The following is a 16,957-nucleotide window of genomic DNA, read 5'->3' as shown; positions in this document are numbered from 1 at the left end:
TTTTACATTTTGGTGCTGAATATATATCACTGATTATTGTAAAAAAAAATCTAAACTTGTGTGAAGTGGAAAATGACTGCAGCATAACAGCAAGATCTAGTTGGTGTGCACCTTGTTATTCGGTATTAAACTAACTTAAAGATTTGGATATTGAACATTTTGAGAAAGGAGAGTATTAATATTAGAAAAACATTTAAAAGCCCATGATTTGTTGATGAGGCAGTGAGTGGGCTTGGTACTGATGGAGAGAAGTTGATTACTTCATTATGTAGCGAAGCATCCAGTTTTAACAATGCTGCATTCTCCTCTCTAGTAAAGAACCTTTATAATTATCTCCTTTCTCCCTCGCGCTCGCTCTATCTTTCTCTCTCTCTCTATCTTTCTCTTCCCCTCTCTCTCTCTTCCACCCCCTTCTGTTCATTTCCCCTCCCTCCCATCTACCTCCTCTCCCATCTGTATACAGTTATCCCCCTGCCTTTGACCTGAATACTGCACATAGTCTTGTTTCCCCATTTGCAGCACCACAGCAGATTGACTAGTACTTACTATTTCCTGATTTACCCTGTCTTCTCTTGTTGTTTTGAACTTCAGTGATGTCCTGCCTGTGGACCTTGATACCTCATGTAGTCCGCCCAGGCAATGTGCCTCAGCCCCAGTCACAGAAGAAAACCCCTTAATGACATTTTTCTAGTTCCCAGACCAATCATCCTGTGGGCTATTAGATTGACAATTGGATGTCCATGCACATTCTGAATTAGATTGAAATTGTTGAAACTCATTTTCATGTTGGACGCTAACAAGTGCCAGAGGTTGTTTTTTCCCCCCTATCGGCTGCACTGGATTTGAAAGCAAGTTCCAGAGGTGACAGGCTAATGCCTAACTCACTGCGCAATCTGCCCCCGCCCCCCAACCAATATGAGAATTTCCTTTTGTTCCGACTCGGTTTCTATTTCCACACTTCTGGAACGGATCAGCTGCAGCATTTTTTTTTAACTCGCAGTAGGCATTGGCAAACAAGCTTTGAAATGAAATTGATGTGTTTGATGTCATTTTTTTCAAAAAAACTGATGTTTAGATCTAATATTTAAGTTTATTTAAATCTAGCATTTCAGCTTAAGAAAACTTTTGAACTAGTGTACTGTATATCCTTCTGAAAGATTTGTAATTTCTGTAAATAATAATACTTATGAACTCATTGCAAAACTGGTGCTTTTTCTTGTTCCTTCACCTTGATGTATCAAATGTATAGTTTCTTGAGGTTTTCTTCATGCTGAGATGAAAATGGCCAAATGAGCATAATGGTTTGGTGTGCAAAAATATTTCAGAATTTTCCATAATGAGCCTTTGGAAAACAAGGTTAATATTACTGTGAATTACCATTCCTTTTGAATGAATTCATGGCTGACTGACGCAATGGTTAGAGATTTCCTGCTCTTGGTATAGAAACATAGAAGATAGGAGTAGGCCATTCGGCCCCTCGAGCCTGCTCCGCCATTCAATGAGATCATGGCTGATCATCCAAATTCAGTACCCTGTTCCTGCCTTCTCTCCATATCCCTTGATCTCTTTAGCCTTAAGAAATATATCCAACTCCTTCTTGAATATATTTAATGAATTGGCCTCTACTGCCGCCTTTGGTAGAGAATTCCACAGGTTCACCACTCTCTGGGTGAAGAAATTCCTCCTCATCTCTGTCCTAAATGGCTTATCCCTTATCCTTAGACTGTGACCCCTGGTTCTGGACTCCCCGACCATCGGGAACATCCTTCCAGCATCTAGTCTGTCTAGTCCTGTTAGAATTTTATAAGTTTCGATGAGATCCCCTCTCATTCTTCTAAACTCCAGCGAGTACAAGCCCAATCGACTCAATCTCTCCTCATACGTCATTCCTGCCATCCCAGGCATCAGCCTGGTGAATCTTCGCTGCACTCCTTCCATGGCAAGAACATCCTTCCTCAGATAAGGCGACCAAAACTGCACACAATACTCCAGATGTGGTCTCTCCAAGGCCCTGTACAACTGCAGCAAGACATCCTTGTTCCTGTACTCAAACCCTCTCGCTACGAAGGCCAACATACCATTTGCCTTCTTAACCGCCTGCTGCACCTGCATGCTTACTTTCAGCGACTGGTGCACAAGGATGCCCAGGTCTCGTTGCACTTCCCCTTCTCCCAATCTATTGCCATTCAGATAATAATCTGCCTTCCTGTTTTTGACACCAAAGTGGATAACCTCGCATTTATCCACATTATATTGCATCTGTCATGCTTCTGCCCAATCACCCAACCTGTCCAAATAATACTGGACTTTCTCGGTATCCTCCTCACAGCACACACGCCCACCCAGCTTTGTGTCGTCTGCAAACTTGGAGATATTACATCTAGTTCCCTCATCCAGATCATTAATATATATTGTGAATAGCTGGGGTCCAAGGACCGATCCCTGCGGTACCCCACAAGTCACTGCCTGCCACTCGGAAAAAGAGCCATTTATTCCAACTCTTTGCTTTCTGTCTGCCAACCAGTTCTCTATCCAAGTCAATACCTTGCCCCCAATCCCATGTGCCTTAATTTTACACGCTAATCTCTTATGCGGGATCTTATCTAAAGCCTTTTGAAAATCCAAATACACCACATCCACTGGTTCTCCCTTATCTATTTTACCAGTTACATCCTCAAAAAATTCCAGTAGATTAGTCAAGCACGATTTACCTTTTGTAACTCCATGTTGACTTTATCCGATCCAGTCACTTTTTTCCAAGTGCTCTGCTATTACATCCTTTATAATGGACTCTAGCATTTTCCCCACTACCGATGTCAGGTTTACTGGTCTGTAATTCCCCATTTTCTCTCTACCACCCTTTTTGAACAGTGGGGTAACATTAGCTACCCGCCAATCCATGGGTACTGTTCCAGAGTCTATCGAATTTTGGAAGATGACCAGCAATGCATCTACTATTTCTAGGGCCACTTAAGGATGTAGATTATCAGGCCCTGGGGATTTATCGGCCTTCAATCCCATCAATTTCCCTAACACCATTTCCCTACAAATACTGATTTCTTTCAGTTCCTCCCTATCATTAGACCCTATGTTCCCTGACATCTTTGGGAGGTTATTTGTATCCTCCTTTGTGAAGACAGAACCAAAGTATGTATTTAATTGGTCTGCCATTTCTTTGTTTCCCATTATAAATTCCCCTGATTCTGACTGCAAGGGACCTACGCTTGATTTCACCAATCTTTTTCTCTTCACATATCTATAAAAGCTTTTACAGTCAGTTTTTATGTTCCCTGAAAGCTTACTCTCATACTCTATTTTCCCCCTCTTAATTAATCCCTTTGTCCTCCTTTGTTGAATCCTATACTGCTCCCAATCCTCAGGTTTACTGCTTTTTCTGGCCAATTTATATGTCCTCTCCTTGGATCTAATGCTATCCCTAATTTCCCTTGTTAGCCACGGTTGAGTCACCTTTTTTGTTTTATTTTTATGCCAAATTGGGATGAACAAATTCTGCAGTTCATCCATGCGATCTTTGAATGTTTGCCATTGCCCATCCACCGTCAACCATTTGAGTGTCATTCCCCAATCAATCCTACCCAACTCGCACCTCATACCATCGTAGTCCCCTTTATTTAAAATCAGGACCCTAGTCTCTGAGTCAACTATTTCACTCTCCATCTTAATGAAGAATTCTATCATATTATGATCACTCTGACCCAAGGGGCCTCGCACAACAAGATTGCTAATTAATCCTTTCTCATTACATAATACCCAGTCTAAGATGGCCTGGTCTCCAGTTGGTTCCTCGACATATTGGTCCAGGAAACCATCCCGTATACACTCCAGGAATTCCTCCTCCACAGTATTGTTACTAATTTGGTTAGCCCAATCTATATGTAGATTAAAGTCACCCATGATAATTGCTGTGCCCTTATTGCACGCTTCTCTAATTTCCTGTTTAATGCCATCCCCGACCTCCGCATTACTGTTTGGAGGTCTATATACCACTCCCACTAACGTTTTCTGCCCCTTGGTATTTCTCAGTTCTACCCATACAGATTCCACATCATCAGAGCTAATATCCTTCGTTTCAATTGTGTTAATCCTCTCTTTAACCAGCAATGCTACCCCACCTCCTTTTCCTTTCTGCCTATCTTTCCTGAATATTGAATACCCCTGGATGTTGAGTTCCCAGCCTTGGCCACCCTAGAGCCATGTTTCCGTAATCCCAATCATATATTCATTTACCTCTATTTGCGCAGCTAATTCATCCACCTTATTATGAATGCTCCTTGCATTAAGACACAAAGCCTTCAGGCTTGTTTTTTTAACGCTCTTAGATCTTTTAGAATTATTATTTACTGTGGCCTTGTTTGATTTAAACCCTTGATTTCTCTGCCTGCCACTTTTGATTTTCTCCCTCCTGTCTTTTGCTTTTATCCTTGTTTCCCTTTCCTCTGTCTCTCCGCTCAGGTTCCCAACCCCCTGCCATTTTAGTTTAAACCCTCCTCCAGAACATTAGCAAACACTCCCCCTAGGACATCGGTCCCGGCCCTGCCCAGGTGCAAACCGTCCATTTTGTACTGGTCCCACCTCCCCCAGAACCGGTTCCAATGTCCCAGGAATTTGAATCCCTCCCCCTTGCACCATTCCTCTAGCCACGTATTCATCTGAAATATCTTTCTATTTCTACTCTGACTAGCACGTGGCACTGGTAGCAATCCTGAGATTACTACCTTTTGAGGTCCTATTTTTTAAATTTACCTCCTAACTCCCTATATTCAGCTTTTAGGACCTCATCCCGGTTTTTACCTATATCGTTGGTACCTATATGCACCACGACAACTGGCTGTTCACCCTCCCCTTCCAGAATGCCCTGCAGCCGCTCTGAGACATCCTAGACCCTTGCACCAGTGAGGCAACACACCATCCTGGAGTCTCGTTTGCGGCCGCAGAAACACCTATCTATTCCCCTTACAATAGAATCCCCTATCACCACTATAGCTCTCCCGCTCTTTTTCCTCCCATCCTGTGCAGCAGAACCACCCACGGTGCCAGGAAGTTGGCTGCTGCTGCCTTCCCCCGATAAGCCATCTCCCCCAACAATATCCAAAGCGGTATATCTGTTTGAGAGGGGGGTTGCCACAGGGGATCCCTGCACTACCTGCCTGTGCCGCCTACTATGCCTGGCGGTCACCCATTCCCTTCCTGCCTGTGCAGCCTTTACCTGCGATGTGACCAACATGAATTTTTAAAAATTGCCAAGAGCATTTAAGTTTACTATGCTTAATTTGTAATTTAAACTTATGCAGGTTGTATACCAATGTGATATAATAATTCTAAAATGACGTCTTCAAAAGCTGTCTAATTTTACTAGATAAATAGTGAGAACAGGTCGTCTTGAGCAAACAGATTATGATGCATTTATGCTTTAATTTGCACCTTAGGTTGACCTGCTGAAACTAAATTGTCCATTAACTTTTTAAGCAAGCTTTAAATATAGATCCCACTGATCAAATAATTTGTTTTCTTAGGATGGGGATGCTTGGAGCAATCTTTGTGCTCTGCTCACATGTCTACACTTGACCTTATCCTTTAAATAGTTTCAATAACTATTGAACCTTTGCCAAACCCTAGAAGTTAATACTTCTCATTAGGTTTCTTGATTCATTTTTTGAGATTTTATTGAGAATGAATTTGTAGGTTTGACCATAACCATTGAATGATCACCTCTACCTTTAACGGAATGGCACTTTCTGTTCAAAGTACTTCTCCCATCTGTCCTCTTTTTATAAATAAAAAAAAAAAAAAAATTATATAGCGAGTTGCTGATCAAAAAGTACATCATGCTTGTTCCAGACAATGAAATGCCATTTTGGAGATGATCCAACTTCAGGTGACACACACAAATCAGCAGCCACCCACTTAAAACTTCATCTGCAATACAAAGCTATGAAAACATCTATTTGTCAAACACTAAAACCACTCCACTTTCTCTTCAGCATTATCAAATTTTGTGAACCCATAAATTTGCTGGACTCAAGTTAGCTTAAGTCAGAAATAATTGCAAAAAAAAGTTCAGTAAATTTCTCAGATTACAAAGGCATCAAAATTTGCATTGTTTTTAAAAATGACTACCTAAACCATGCTTTGCATGGAGCAATGTTTGCCAGGCGCTAATGTTTCCAAACTTTTAAAAACATTTGTTTTTGCATTTCAAGTAGGAAGTGGATGCTAAATCAAGCACTCCACCTCCTTCGTGGAGCGCAATCGGCTGCAGGCGGGGCGGAGACTTCAGCAGCGCTGCACACTGGGTCGTGCAGTGCTGCCACGTTCAAAGGCTCCTTCCCTCCCTTAAAGGGAAGGGCCATTACTGCAGGCTCTGCAATTAAAAAATTACCTACCTGAACCACCGAGGCAGCCGCGATCCTGCACGATCAGCCCGGCACTCAAGCAGAGTGCCGGGCTGATCGCTCATGGGTAAAAACCTGCAGAAAAAAGCAGAATAAGAAGTTTTTTTTTTTTTTTACTTACCTCGGCCACCTCGCCTTTAATCAGCACCTCCGAAGCGGCTGGCGCCCGATGCACGCCTCCTGCAGCTGTCGGTGTTTTCGCCCAGCACTGCTGCAGGGGTCAGAAGTCAATTTCAGGTCTGGGGCGATGTCCTCACAATCTCCGGGCGAAGGAGATCGGAGCGTAGCATTGCCACAAAACTCCCGCCGAATATGGCAGGAGTCGATGTCATCGCCGCGCCCGGTCGCAAACCCCTGGGGTGCTAACAGGAGGCGCAAAGGCACCCAATTTTGCCCCCTTTCAGTTTCAAACCTTCAGAGTCCTTATGTCAAGTTATATTACAAGGGTACTAATATCCAAATTATTGTAGAGTGCACATGAAATGTTTAAGCTAAAATGATCTATTTGAAGCATTTTCTTTTCTTTTGCAGTACCTTCTCCAAGTAAGCTCCGACTTCCTACTGCACCATCTCCGTTAGCTCTCCGACAGCCAATGAAAGCAATGGTCAATCAAGGGCCTGTCTCCACAAGTTCTGCATCTAGTCACAGTTCTGCACCAGGGCCCTCTGTTCAGTCTCCCAGTTCGCCAAGTCATATTGCTGCAGGTGGAACCATCCCTAACAAAGGTCAAGGTGCAGGGATCCGGAGTGGCTTGCCGCGACCTAGTGCCCCTGGAGGGGGGATACCAGTGCCTCGGAGTATGCTTGCACAGCCTGTTAGAAGGTAAGAGTGTAGCAGTAGAATCCTTAATTTACATGAAACCGAATCTCTCAAACATGCTAATTGAGGGAGGATGAGTAGTGAGAACAGCTTCATCAAGCTATGTGGGAACCAAACGGTTATAATTTCAGATGGAATAATTGAATTACTTTTCCTTTATTTTGTGGTCACTCTTCTATTAATTCTTTTTTGCAAAACTAGAAAGTGGAAGCTGCATTTACTGTAGAAATGTAGCTGTCTGCCATTTGGGTATTTTTTTCTTAATTTTTTTTGGAGCGAATTATATGCTGGTAGATGCCTACTATCCACTATCTTTATGGCCTCTTAGTGAGATTACCAAATTATGAGCAGTTTGAGCACTTTCCCTGATGTACAGGAAACTTTTTTTTATCCGGCACGGACGGGACCAACATAGTGCCGGTTCATCAAAAATTCCAGATAACCGAAAGCTATAGCAAAAGATACGGAGCTGAGAGCTCCGTATACAGCAACAAACCCTGTTGCTTAGCAACAGGTTCAGAACAATGGCCACAAGTTGCAAGCATCTCTGTAGCTTAGCAACAGCTGCAGCCATACCTTTGCACAGCAACAGATGGAGGAAGGCAAGTAATAAAAGTTACCTGAACCTACTCCTGAATTTTGCCGGTTAACCGAGATTTCCGGTTATTTAGGTGCCGGTAAATCGAAAGTTTCCTGTATATAGTTGATAGAGACAGTGTGCATCTGAGGCACTCAGGCCAAAAGTTTCCCACTTGAAGTCTGAGCTAAGTTAACTGATGTCAGAAGGGTGGCAACTAGGTGCAACAATTAGCTCCAGTGGCCATGGCCTAAGGAAAGGAAAATTAGGCAGTGTTCTGGTTCCTGTTTCTGATTTCTGTTCAAAAGGTATGCATGGTTATGATGTCTAATGGCCATGTAACATGACTACAACATTGTTTAGGTTCACACATGAAGAATGGGCACTTTTTAGCAAAGCACCATAGGGAAAGCTGTACTGTAGTGAAAGTCAATGCCTTGAGGGGGAAAAAACTTAGCAAAAGCTGTACGATAGCAAAATACTGCAGATGCTGGAAATCCAAAATAACAACAGAGAATGCTGGAAAAACTCAGCAGGTCAGGCAACATCCGTGGAGAGAAATTTGAGTTGACGTTTCGGGTTGAAACCCTTCTTCAAAACTGGAAAGAAAATAAAAGGATCGAAGGCAAAGCTGCGATCGAACAAAAGAAGAAAAGGAGACAATAAAAGGTATAAGAAGCCAGATGAGATGGTAATGGGCCCGTGGAGAGACAAGGCAGCTGAGTCCGTAAGGGTGACCCCGAGCTTCCGGTCGCCTGTCATTTTAATTCACCGCTCCATTCCCACTCGGACCTCACCGTCCTTGGCCTCTTGTATTGTTCCACGGAAGCTCAACATAAACTCGAGGAACAGCAAATCATCTTCCGATTAGGCACGTTGCAGCCTTCCGGACTCAATATCGAATTCAATAATTTCAGATCATAACCTCGGCCTCTCTTACTTTTTTCCTTTTAATTTTTTCCACCCCTTTGTTTTGGGTCCTCCTTTCCCCCCCTCTCCCCTCCCCCCCCCCCCTTTCCTTTTGTTTCTCTCTCACCTGGCAGCTGTCCTTATCCTGCCAGTACACTTCACACCTAATCTCAGCTGCCTTTTGTCTCCACGGGCCCATTACCATCTCATCTGGCTTCTTAGACCTTTTATTGTCTCCTTTTCTTCTTTTGTTCGATCGCAGCTTTGCCTTCGATCTTTTTATTTTCTTTCCAGTTTTGAAGAAGGGTTTCAACCCGAAACATCAACTCAAATTTCTCTCCACGGATGTTGCCTGACCTGCTGAGTTTTTCCAGCATTCTCTGTTGTTATTTTAGCAAGAGCTGTAGCTGTTTTGTGATATGCACCAGAGGATACAGGGTCAAAACTGCGCTTACACTTTGAATTTGGGCCCAAGAGACAAAGGGGCAATGTATAACCCACTGAGCCACCCAGTACCTTGTCCTTTATTAAACAAAGCATTTTGTTCACGTGGAGTGCATATTTTATTGAAAATTGTACTGTGCAAAGTTCTGGTCACTATATTAGGAAAAGGTTATAGAGGCACTGGAGAAAGGTAAATCTTTTTTGTACCATCAGGAAAGACTGAACTGGCTGGGCTCTTTAGAAAAGAGAAGGCTGAGCAGTGACTTAATAGAGGTCTTTAAGATTATGAAGGAGTTTGATTGGGTAGACATATTGAAGATGTTTCCACTTGTGGGGAGTCCAAATCTAGGGGTCATAAATATAAGAAAGTCACTAATAAATCCAATAAGGAATTCAGGAGAAACTTCTTTATTCAGAGAGTAGTTAGAATGTGGAACGAATAGCATAGATGCCTTTAATGGGAAGTTAGATTAGTACATGAGATAGACAGGAATAGAAGGATACGCTGATAAGGTTAGATTCAGTAGAGTGGAAGGCGGCTCATATGCCTCGACCAGTTGGGCTGAATGGCCTGTTTGTGTGCTGTAAATTCTGTGTAAATCTCAAATCGTGCCATAATTTGCTGTGGCAGGGCATCTAACAGCATCTGCCATTAGGTAAACTTGCCCATGCACGTCTAGGTTTTTTAATTTTTTGCATGGCAAGTTGCTGAGAGTGTGAGCTGATGACAGCGCAGCGAGGGAAACCGGGCATCTGGGACCTGAGTGAACAGGGAAAGTAGCTGTATATCTCCTTAACCAATCAGATTGATGGATTGTGAAATTAACAGCGCCAAGACTGAGAAAGAAGTGTAAATTTGGGTGAATTCAATGTAAAATTAGGTGCAGAGAGGGAAAGAAAAATTTGATTAAGAGTAAGAAGAGATTGAAAGGAAAAGTTTTTTAAAAATTACATTTTTAAAACCTCCAACAATTTAAATCTGAAAGTATGAGACTCCACACTTGTAATAGTTAATTTTCAGTGCCAGAGAGGTTGACTGGCAGTAATTAACATTTATCATGCTGTTTAAAGGGTACTTAGACTGAAAAGGGCAAGTGGCGAATTTAGTTTGTATCTACCGCGCAAGTACAGCAACTTCATGACATTCAATGCATTCCAGTGGTGAACCAGACAGCGAGATGCTGTTTTCGCAAAGCAGCTCGGGCAGCAACTTTTGGATTTCTGCATTTAAGCGGGCATCTGCCCTCGTCTGCAGTTGCTGTAGCAGTTGCACATAAATAACGCCGTGTAACATTAGCCTCGCCGATATTTTGACAGCAAATTTTGGGCCGTGGTAAGTACCTGCAGTTCCCATAACACCTGTAGATGGTGCTATAATGGATGCTTTCAATGTTAAATGTGACACACAGCATCTGCAATTTTGTTGTGAGTATATCACCCTGTGATTGTGCAATCTGGTCATCCGGTTCCCATACACAGTGTGATGAAATATATTCCATTCATCACTGCCTGTGACTGTGGTCGGTTTCAGTGTCATTTCCCTTCCCCCCAGTCCTCATTGTATTATGTATTGGAATGTGCTGTGTGTAGGGCTCTGCCCATACCTGGCCCCTTTTGTAAGCTGGCTCAGTCTGGCCTCAGCCTCCAGAAGGAAGACATCTCTCTCTTTTACGTGTTACTTTCTAAGTTAATAAAAGCCTTGTTTTGTTTCGCTAACATCGAGTCTCGGAACTTATTGAGGCACATCACACAGTGCTCAAAATTCTTTTGGGAATTTTTTTCCTCTTCCTTTCTTTATCAGTAACTCGTATCTAATGTCCGCAATAAAGGTTTAAACAAAATAAATTAAATACTTTAATAAGCAATTATGGTTATCCACTGAATTATCCCATATTACCTTCATTAAAGTTTTTACATGAAGGCATCCGTCTCTCCCAAAAGCTTGGGCTTGAACGTATATTTTTGCCCAGAGCTCTGACTCTGAGCTGAATGTGGATTGTGCTGTCTGCATCGGTGCATTGTGCCTAATTTCCCGGGATGCACCAGTACTGTTCAGCCAGCTGTGAAACCTTTTTCTTTAGTTTCTAGCACTTTCAACTCAGTAGCTTTTCTTCAAATAATTTTGAAAAAGAGGACAAATTTCGAAATCTTTATTGAGCGGGGCATGCAATCTTCAGCAGCCGCTGCAGCCTAAGCAGCAGCTGCCAGGTATAGGTACATTTAAAAAAAAAGACATTTACAAAACTTTCCTGTGGAGCCAAGAGGAGCATGAGGTCTCCTCCCGGCTCCACAGCACTGCTGGTAGCCGCTACTGACCGCAGTCATCTCCCTCCCGCTGTCCTGCCCCTCCTCTCATCCCCGACCCCGGCACATACCAGAGACTTGAAATTAGTTGCTTCAAAAGGGTGAGCTGCCTGTGGAGGTGTGACTGGTGCCGGCAGCCCGCCCCGTTTAATGCATATCGCCAAACGTAAACTCTGACATGAACCAGCGCAATCAGGCAGTGTTTTAGAACTTCATTTTTTTTAATTTTGGTTTAAAAAATAGTCCTTGCTATATTTGAGTGGTGCAGTTTGATTCGTACAGCTGAAATGGGTTTATCACAAAAACTAAACATTTTTAATCAAGTATCTAGTCCACCACTTATGAGTAACCTAATTTTAAGTAACCCGATTTTAAATAACTAAAAATGACTTTAGCAAATGGTCCTGTATATAGTTATATTGTGTAGAGCAGTCAGTTTCTTAGTAAATTTAGAAAAAAAATTATATTCAAAAGCTTTTAAAATGTGAGCCGCCTCAAACGGGTGGAATTAGCAGAAACTCGCAATGGTGATTAATTTGATCTGAGGTGTGGCCAGTTTTCTGGGCGGGGCCAATTTCTAGCGCACTCTATTTGCTCTGGTCATAGTTTGCGCATGAAATTCCACGATCTTGTTTGCTCGATTTTGGGCGAATTACGCTGGAAATAACAGCGCAACCTCACAGAAACTCTACTCTAAACTCTACCCAAAAGTCTTCTGTGTAAATCTGTTTAGCTTTGACCAAATGTTGCTAAGGATGTAATCAAAAAGAATACTACTAAATTTCATAGTCATGCATCATTTTCTAAACAAAATACATATTTGCAAATCCGTAAGAATTTGAACATTAACTTTTAGCCCTATATACACTTGTATTTCTGATTCATTGGCTTGTTTTGTTTGAATTTTGCGGGCCTGGAGATTTGAAAACAATGTTCTGAGCGATGGTTAGATCCTAACATTAAGATCTATTTGTACGAGCAACTTGAACTACATATGAATTAATGGCAACATAGATTTAAATTTAAAATGTGGCTTAAAAAAAAGGTTTGGACATCACTGTTTTACAATGACCAGAGCCGCCTTTAACTATTTATGTCAACGTGACTGCTCAGTCAAAGGGTTAAGTTGTGCACACTGCCCACTTTATACATAACTAGCTGGAGTGCCCGGCGGTGCCGAGGGTTTTTTGAGGGCATGTTATGAAAAAAAGTAGAAATAATTTTAATTATATATAAGAGCTTGTCTGTGTGGGAAGGAGATGGAAGGAGAGAGAGAGGGGGGGAAGGAGAGAGAGAGAGGGGGGGAAGGAGAGAGAGAGAGGGGGGGAAGGAGAGAGAGAGAGGGGGGGAAGGAGAGAGAGAGAGAGAGGGGGGGGAAGGAGAGAGAGAGGGGGGGGAAGGAGAGAGAGAGAGAGGGGGGGGAAGGAGAGAGAGAGAGAGAGGGGGGGAAGGAGAGAGAGAGAGAGAGAGGGGGGGAAGGAGAGAGAGAGAGGGGGGGAAGGAGAGAGAGAGAGGGGGGGAAGGAGAGAGAGAGAGGGGGGAAGGAGAGAGAGAGAGAGGGGGGAAGGAGAGAGAGAGAGGGGGGAAGGAGAGAGAGAGAGGGGGGAAGGAGAGAGAGAGAGGGGGGAAGGAGAGAGAGAGGGGGAAGGAGAGAGAGAGAGGGGGGAAGGAGAGAGAGAGAGGGGGAAGGAGGAGAGAGAGAGAGGGGGGGAAAGGAGAGAGAGAGAGGGGGGAAGGAGAGCGAGAGAGGGGGGAAGGAGAGAGAGCGAGAGAGGGGGGAAGGAGAGAGAGAGGGGGGAAGGAGAGAGAGAGAGGGGGGGAAGGAGAGAGAGAGAGGGGGGAAGGAGAGAGAGAGAGGGGGGAAGGAGAGAGAGAGAGGGGGGGAGAGGAGAGAGAGAGAGGGGGGGAAGGAGAGAGAGAGAGGGGGGGAAGGAGAGAGAGAGAGGGGGGGAAGGAGAGAGAGGGAGGGGGGGAAGGAGAGAGAGGGAGGGGGGGAAGGAGAGAGGGAGGGGGGGAAGGAGAGAGGGAGGGGGGGAAGGAGAGAGGGAGGGGGGGAAGGAGAGAGAGAGAGGGGGGGGAAGGAGAGAGAGAGAGGGGGGGAAGGAGAGAGAGAGAGGGGGGGAAGGAGAGAGAGGGGGGGAAGGAGAGAGAGGGGGGGAAGGAGAGAGAGAGAGGGGGGGAAGGAGAGAGAGAGAGAGGGGGGGAAGGAGAGAGAGAGAGAGGGGGAAGGAGAGAGAGAGAGAGGGGGGGAAGGAGAGAGAGAGAGGGGGGAAGGAGAGAGAGGGGGGGGGGAAGGAGAGAGAGAGAGAGGGGGGAAGGAGAGAGAGAGGGGGGAAGGAGAGAGAGACGGGGGAAGGAGAGAGAGAGGGGGGAAGGAGAGAGAGAGGGGGGAAGGAGAGAGAGAGGGGGGAAGGAGAGAGAGAGGGGGGAAGGAGAGAGAGAGGGGGGAAGGAGAGAGAGAGGGGGGAAGGAGAGAGAGAGGGGGGAAGGAGAGAGAGAGGGGGGAAGGAGAGAGAGAGGGGGGAAGGAGAGAGAGGGGGGGAAGGAGAGAGAGGGGGGGAAGGAGAGAGAGGGGGGAAGGAGAGAGAGAGAGGGGGGGAAGGAGAGAGAGGGAGGGGGGAAGGAGAGAGGGAGGGGGGGAAGGAGAGAGGGAGGGGGGGAAGGAGAGAGGGAGGGGGGGAAGGAGAGAGAGAGGGGGGGAAGGAGAGAGAGAGGGGGGAAGGAGAGAGAGAGGGGGGAAGGAGAGAGAGAGGGGGGAAGGAGAGAGAGAGGGGGGAAGGAGAGAGAGAGGGGGGAAGGAGAGAGAGAGGGGGGAAGGAGAGAGAGAGAGGGGGGAAGGAGGAGAGAGAGGGAGGGGGGAAGGAGAGAGGGAGGGGGGGAAGGAGAGAGAGAGGGGGGGAAGGAGAGAGAGGGAGGGGGGGAAGGAGAGAGAGAGGGGGGGAAGGAGAGAGAGGGAGGGGGGGAAGGAGAGAGAGGGAGGGGGGAAGGAGAGAGGGAGGGGGGAAGGAGAGAGGGAGGGGGGGAAGGAGAGAGAGAGAGGGGGGGAAGGAGGAGAGAGAGAGGGGGGGAAGGAGAGAGAGAGAGGGGGGGAAGGAGAGAGAGAGAGGGAAGGAGAGAGAGAGAGAGGGGGGGAAGGAGAGAGAGAGAGAGAGGGGGGGAAGGAGAGAGAGAGGGGGGAAGGAGAGAGAGAGGGGGGGAAGGAGAGAGAGAGAGGGGGGAAGGAGAGAGAGAGGGGGGAAGGAGAGAGCGAGAGAGGGGGGAAGGAGAGAGAGAGGGGGGAAGGAGAGAGAGAGGGGGGGAAGGAGAGAGAGAGAGGGGGGAAGGAGAGAGAGAGAGGGGGGGAAGGAGAGAGAGGGAGGGGGGGAAGGAGAGAGAGGGAGGGGGGGAAGGAGAGAGAGGGAGGGGGGGAAGGAGAGAGAGGGAGGGGGGGAAGGAGAGAGAGGGAGGGGGGGAAGGAGAGAGAGGGAGGGGGGGAAGGACGAGAGAGGAGGGGAGGGGAAGGAGAGAGAGAGAGAGGGGGGAAGGAGAGAGAGAGGGGGGGAAGGAGAGAGAGAGGGGGGGAAGGAGAGAGAGAGGGGGGGGAAGGAGAGAGAGAGGGGGGGGAAGGAGAGAGAGAGGGGGGGAAAGGAGAGAGAGAGAGGGGGAAAGGAGAGAGAGAGGGGAGGAGAGAGAGGGGAAGGAGAGGCGAGAGAGAGGGGAAGGAGAGAGAGAGGGGGGAAGGAGAGAGAGAGGCGGGAAGGAGAGAGAGAGGAGGGGGAAGGCGAGAGAGGGAGGGGGGAAGGAGAGAGAGAGGGGGAAGGAGAGAGGAGGAAGGAGAGAGGGAGGGGGGGAAGGAGAGAGAGGGAGGGGGGGAAGGAGAGAGAGAGGGGGAAGGAGAGAGGGAGGGGGGAAGGAGAGAGAGAGGGGGGAAGGAGAGAGAGAGAGGGGGAAGGAGAGAGAGGGGGGAAGAGAGAGGGGAAGGAGAGAGAGGGGGGGAAGGAGAGAGAGAGAGGGGGGGAAGGAGAGAGAGAGAGGGGGGAAGGAGAGAGAGAGGGGGGAAGGAGAGAGGGGGGAAGGAGAGAGAGAGGGGGGAAGGAGAGAGAGAGAGGGGGGGAAGGAGAGAGAGAGAGGGGGGAAGGAGAGAGAGAGAGAGGGAGAGAGAAGAGGAGAGAGAGAGAGGGGGAAGGAGAGAGAGAGGGGGGAAGGACGAGAGAGAAGGAGAGAGGGGGGGAAGGAGAGAGAGGAGACTGGGGAGGGGGAAGAGAGAGAGAGAGAGAGAGGGGTGAAGGAGAGAGAGAGGGGGAAGGAGAGAGAGAGGGGAAGGAGAGAGAGGGGGGAAGGAGAGAGAGAGGGGGGAAGGAGAGAGAGAGGGGGAAGGAGAGAGAGAGAGGGGGGGAAGGAGAGAGAGAGAGGGGAAGGAGAGAGAGAGGGGGGAAGGAGAGAGAGAGGGGGGAAGGAGAGAGAGAGGGGGGAAGGAGAGAGAGGGGGGGAAGGAGAGAGAGGGGGGGAAGGAGAGAGAGGGGGGGAAGGAGAGAGAGAGAGGGGGGAAGGAGAGAGAGGGGGGGGAAGGAGAGAGGGAGGGGGGAAGGACAGAGAGAGGGGGGAAGGAGAGAGAGGGAGGGGGAAGGAGAGAGAGAGGGGGGGAAGGAGAGAGAGAGGGGGGAAGGAGAGAGAGAGGGGACGGAGAGGGGGGAAGGACGAGAGAGAGGGGGGGAAGGAGAGAGAGAGAGGGAGGGAGAAGAGAGAGAGAGGGGGGGAAGGAGAGAGAGAGAGGGGGGAAGGAGAGAGAGGGGGGAGGAGAGAGAGAGGGGGGAAGGAGAGAGAGAGGGGGGAGAGAGAGGAGAGAGGGGAAGAGAGAGAGAGAGGGGGGAGGAGAGAGAGAGAGGGGGGAAGGAGAGAGAGAGGGGGGGAAGGAGAGAGAGAGAGGGGGAAGGAGAGAGAGGGGAAGGAGAGAGAGGGGGAAGGAAGAGAGAGAGAGGGGGGAAGGAGAGAGAGACGGGGGAAGGAGAGAGAGGAGAGAGAGAGGAAGGAGAGAGGGGAGAGAGAGAGGAGAGGAGAGAGGGCGGGAAGGAGCGACGAGAGGGGGGAAGGACGAGAGAGGGGGGGAAGGAGAGAGAGGGAAGGAGAGAGAGGGGGAAGGAGAGAGAGAGAGGGGGGGAAGAAGAGAGAGAGGGGGAAGGAGAGAGAGGAGGGACGGGAGAAGAGAGAGAGGGGGGAAGGAGAGACGAGACCGAGAGGGGGAAGGAGAGAGAGAGAGGGGGGAAGGCGAGAGAGAGGGGGGAAGGAGAGAGAGAGAGGGGGAAGGAGAGAGAGAGGGAGCGGAAGAGAGAGAGGGGGAAGGAGAGAGAGAGGGGAGGAGACGAGAGAGGGGAAGGAGAGAGAGAGGGGGGAAGGAGAGAGAGAGGGGGGAAGGAGAGAGAGGAAGAGACAGAGAGGGGGGAAAGGAGAGAGAGAGGGGGAAGGACGAGAGGGGGAAGGAGACGAGAAGGAAGAGAGAGGGGGAAGGAAGAC

General features: G+C 47.6%; 1 protein-coding gene across 1 annotated transcript in view; it reads left to right on the top strand.

Moving 5' to 3' along the window:
- The window catches only part of slain2 (SLAIN family member 2), a 33,629-nt gene extending 25,310 nt beyond the window's left edge, over positions 1–8,319 (top strand). The window contains exon 6 of the mRNA XM_085965688.1: positions 6,945–8,319. Coding sequence (XP_085821814.1) covers positions 6,945–7,240 — 296 coding nt within the window. The 3' untranslated portion in view covers positions 7,241–8,319. The remainder of the gene's footprint in view (positions 1–6,944) is intronic.
- The last annotated feature ends 8,638 nt before the right edge of the window (positions 8,320–16,957 follow it).

Source organism: Somniosus microcephalus, chromosome 2, assembly GCF_052327205.1.
Source record: "Somniosus microcephalus isolate GS21.2 chromosome 2, FLI_Smic_1.0, whole genome shotgun sequence".
In the NCBI taxonomy this organism is placed as follows: Eukaryota; Metazoa; Chordata; class Chondrichthyes; order Squaliformes; family Somniosidae; genus Somniosus; species Somniosus microcephalus.
Note: the sequence above shows the minus strand (reverse complement) of the source record. Positions and strands in the feature narration are given on the sequence as shown.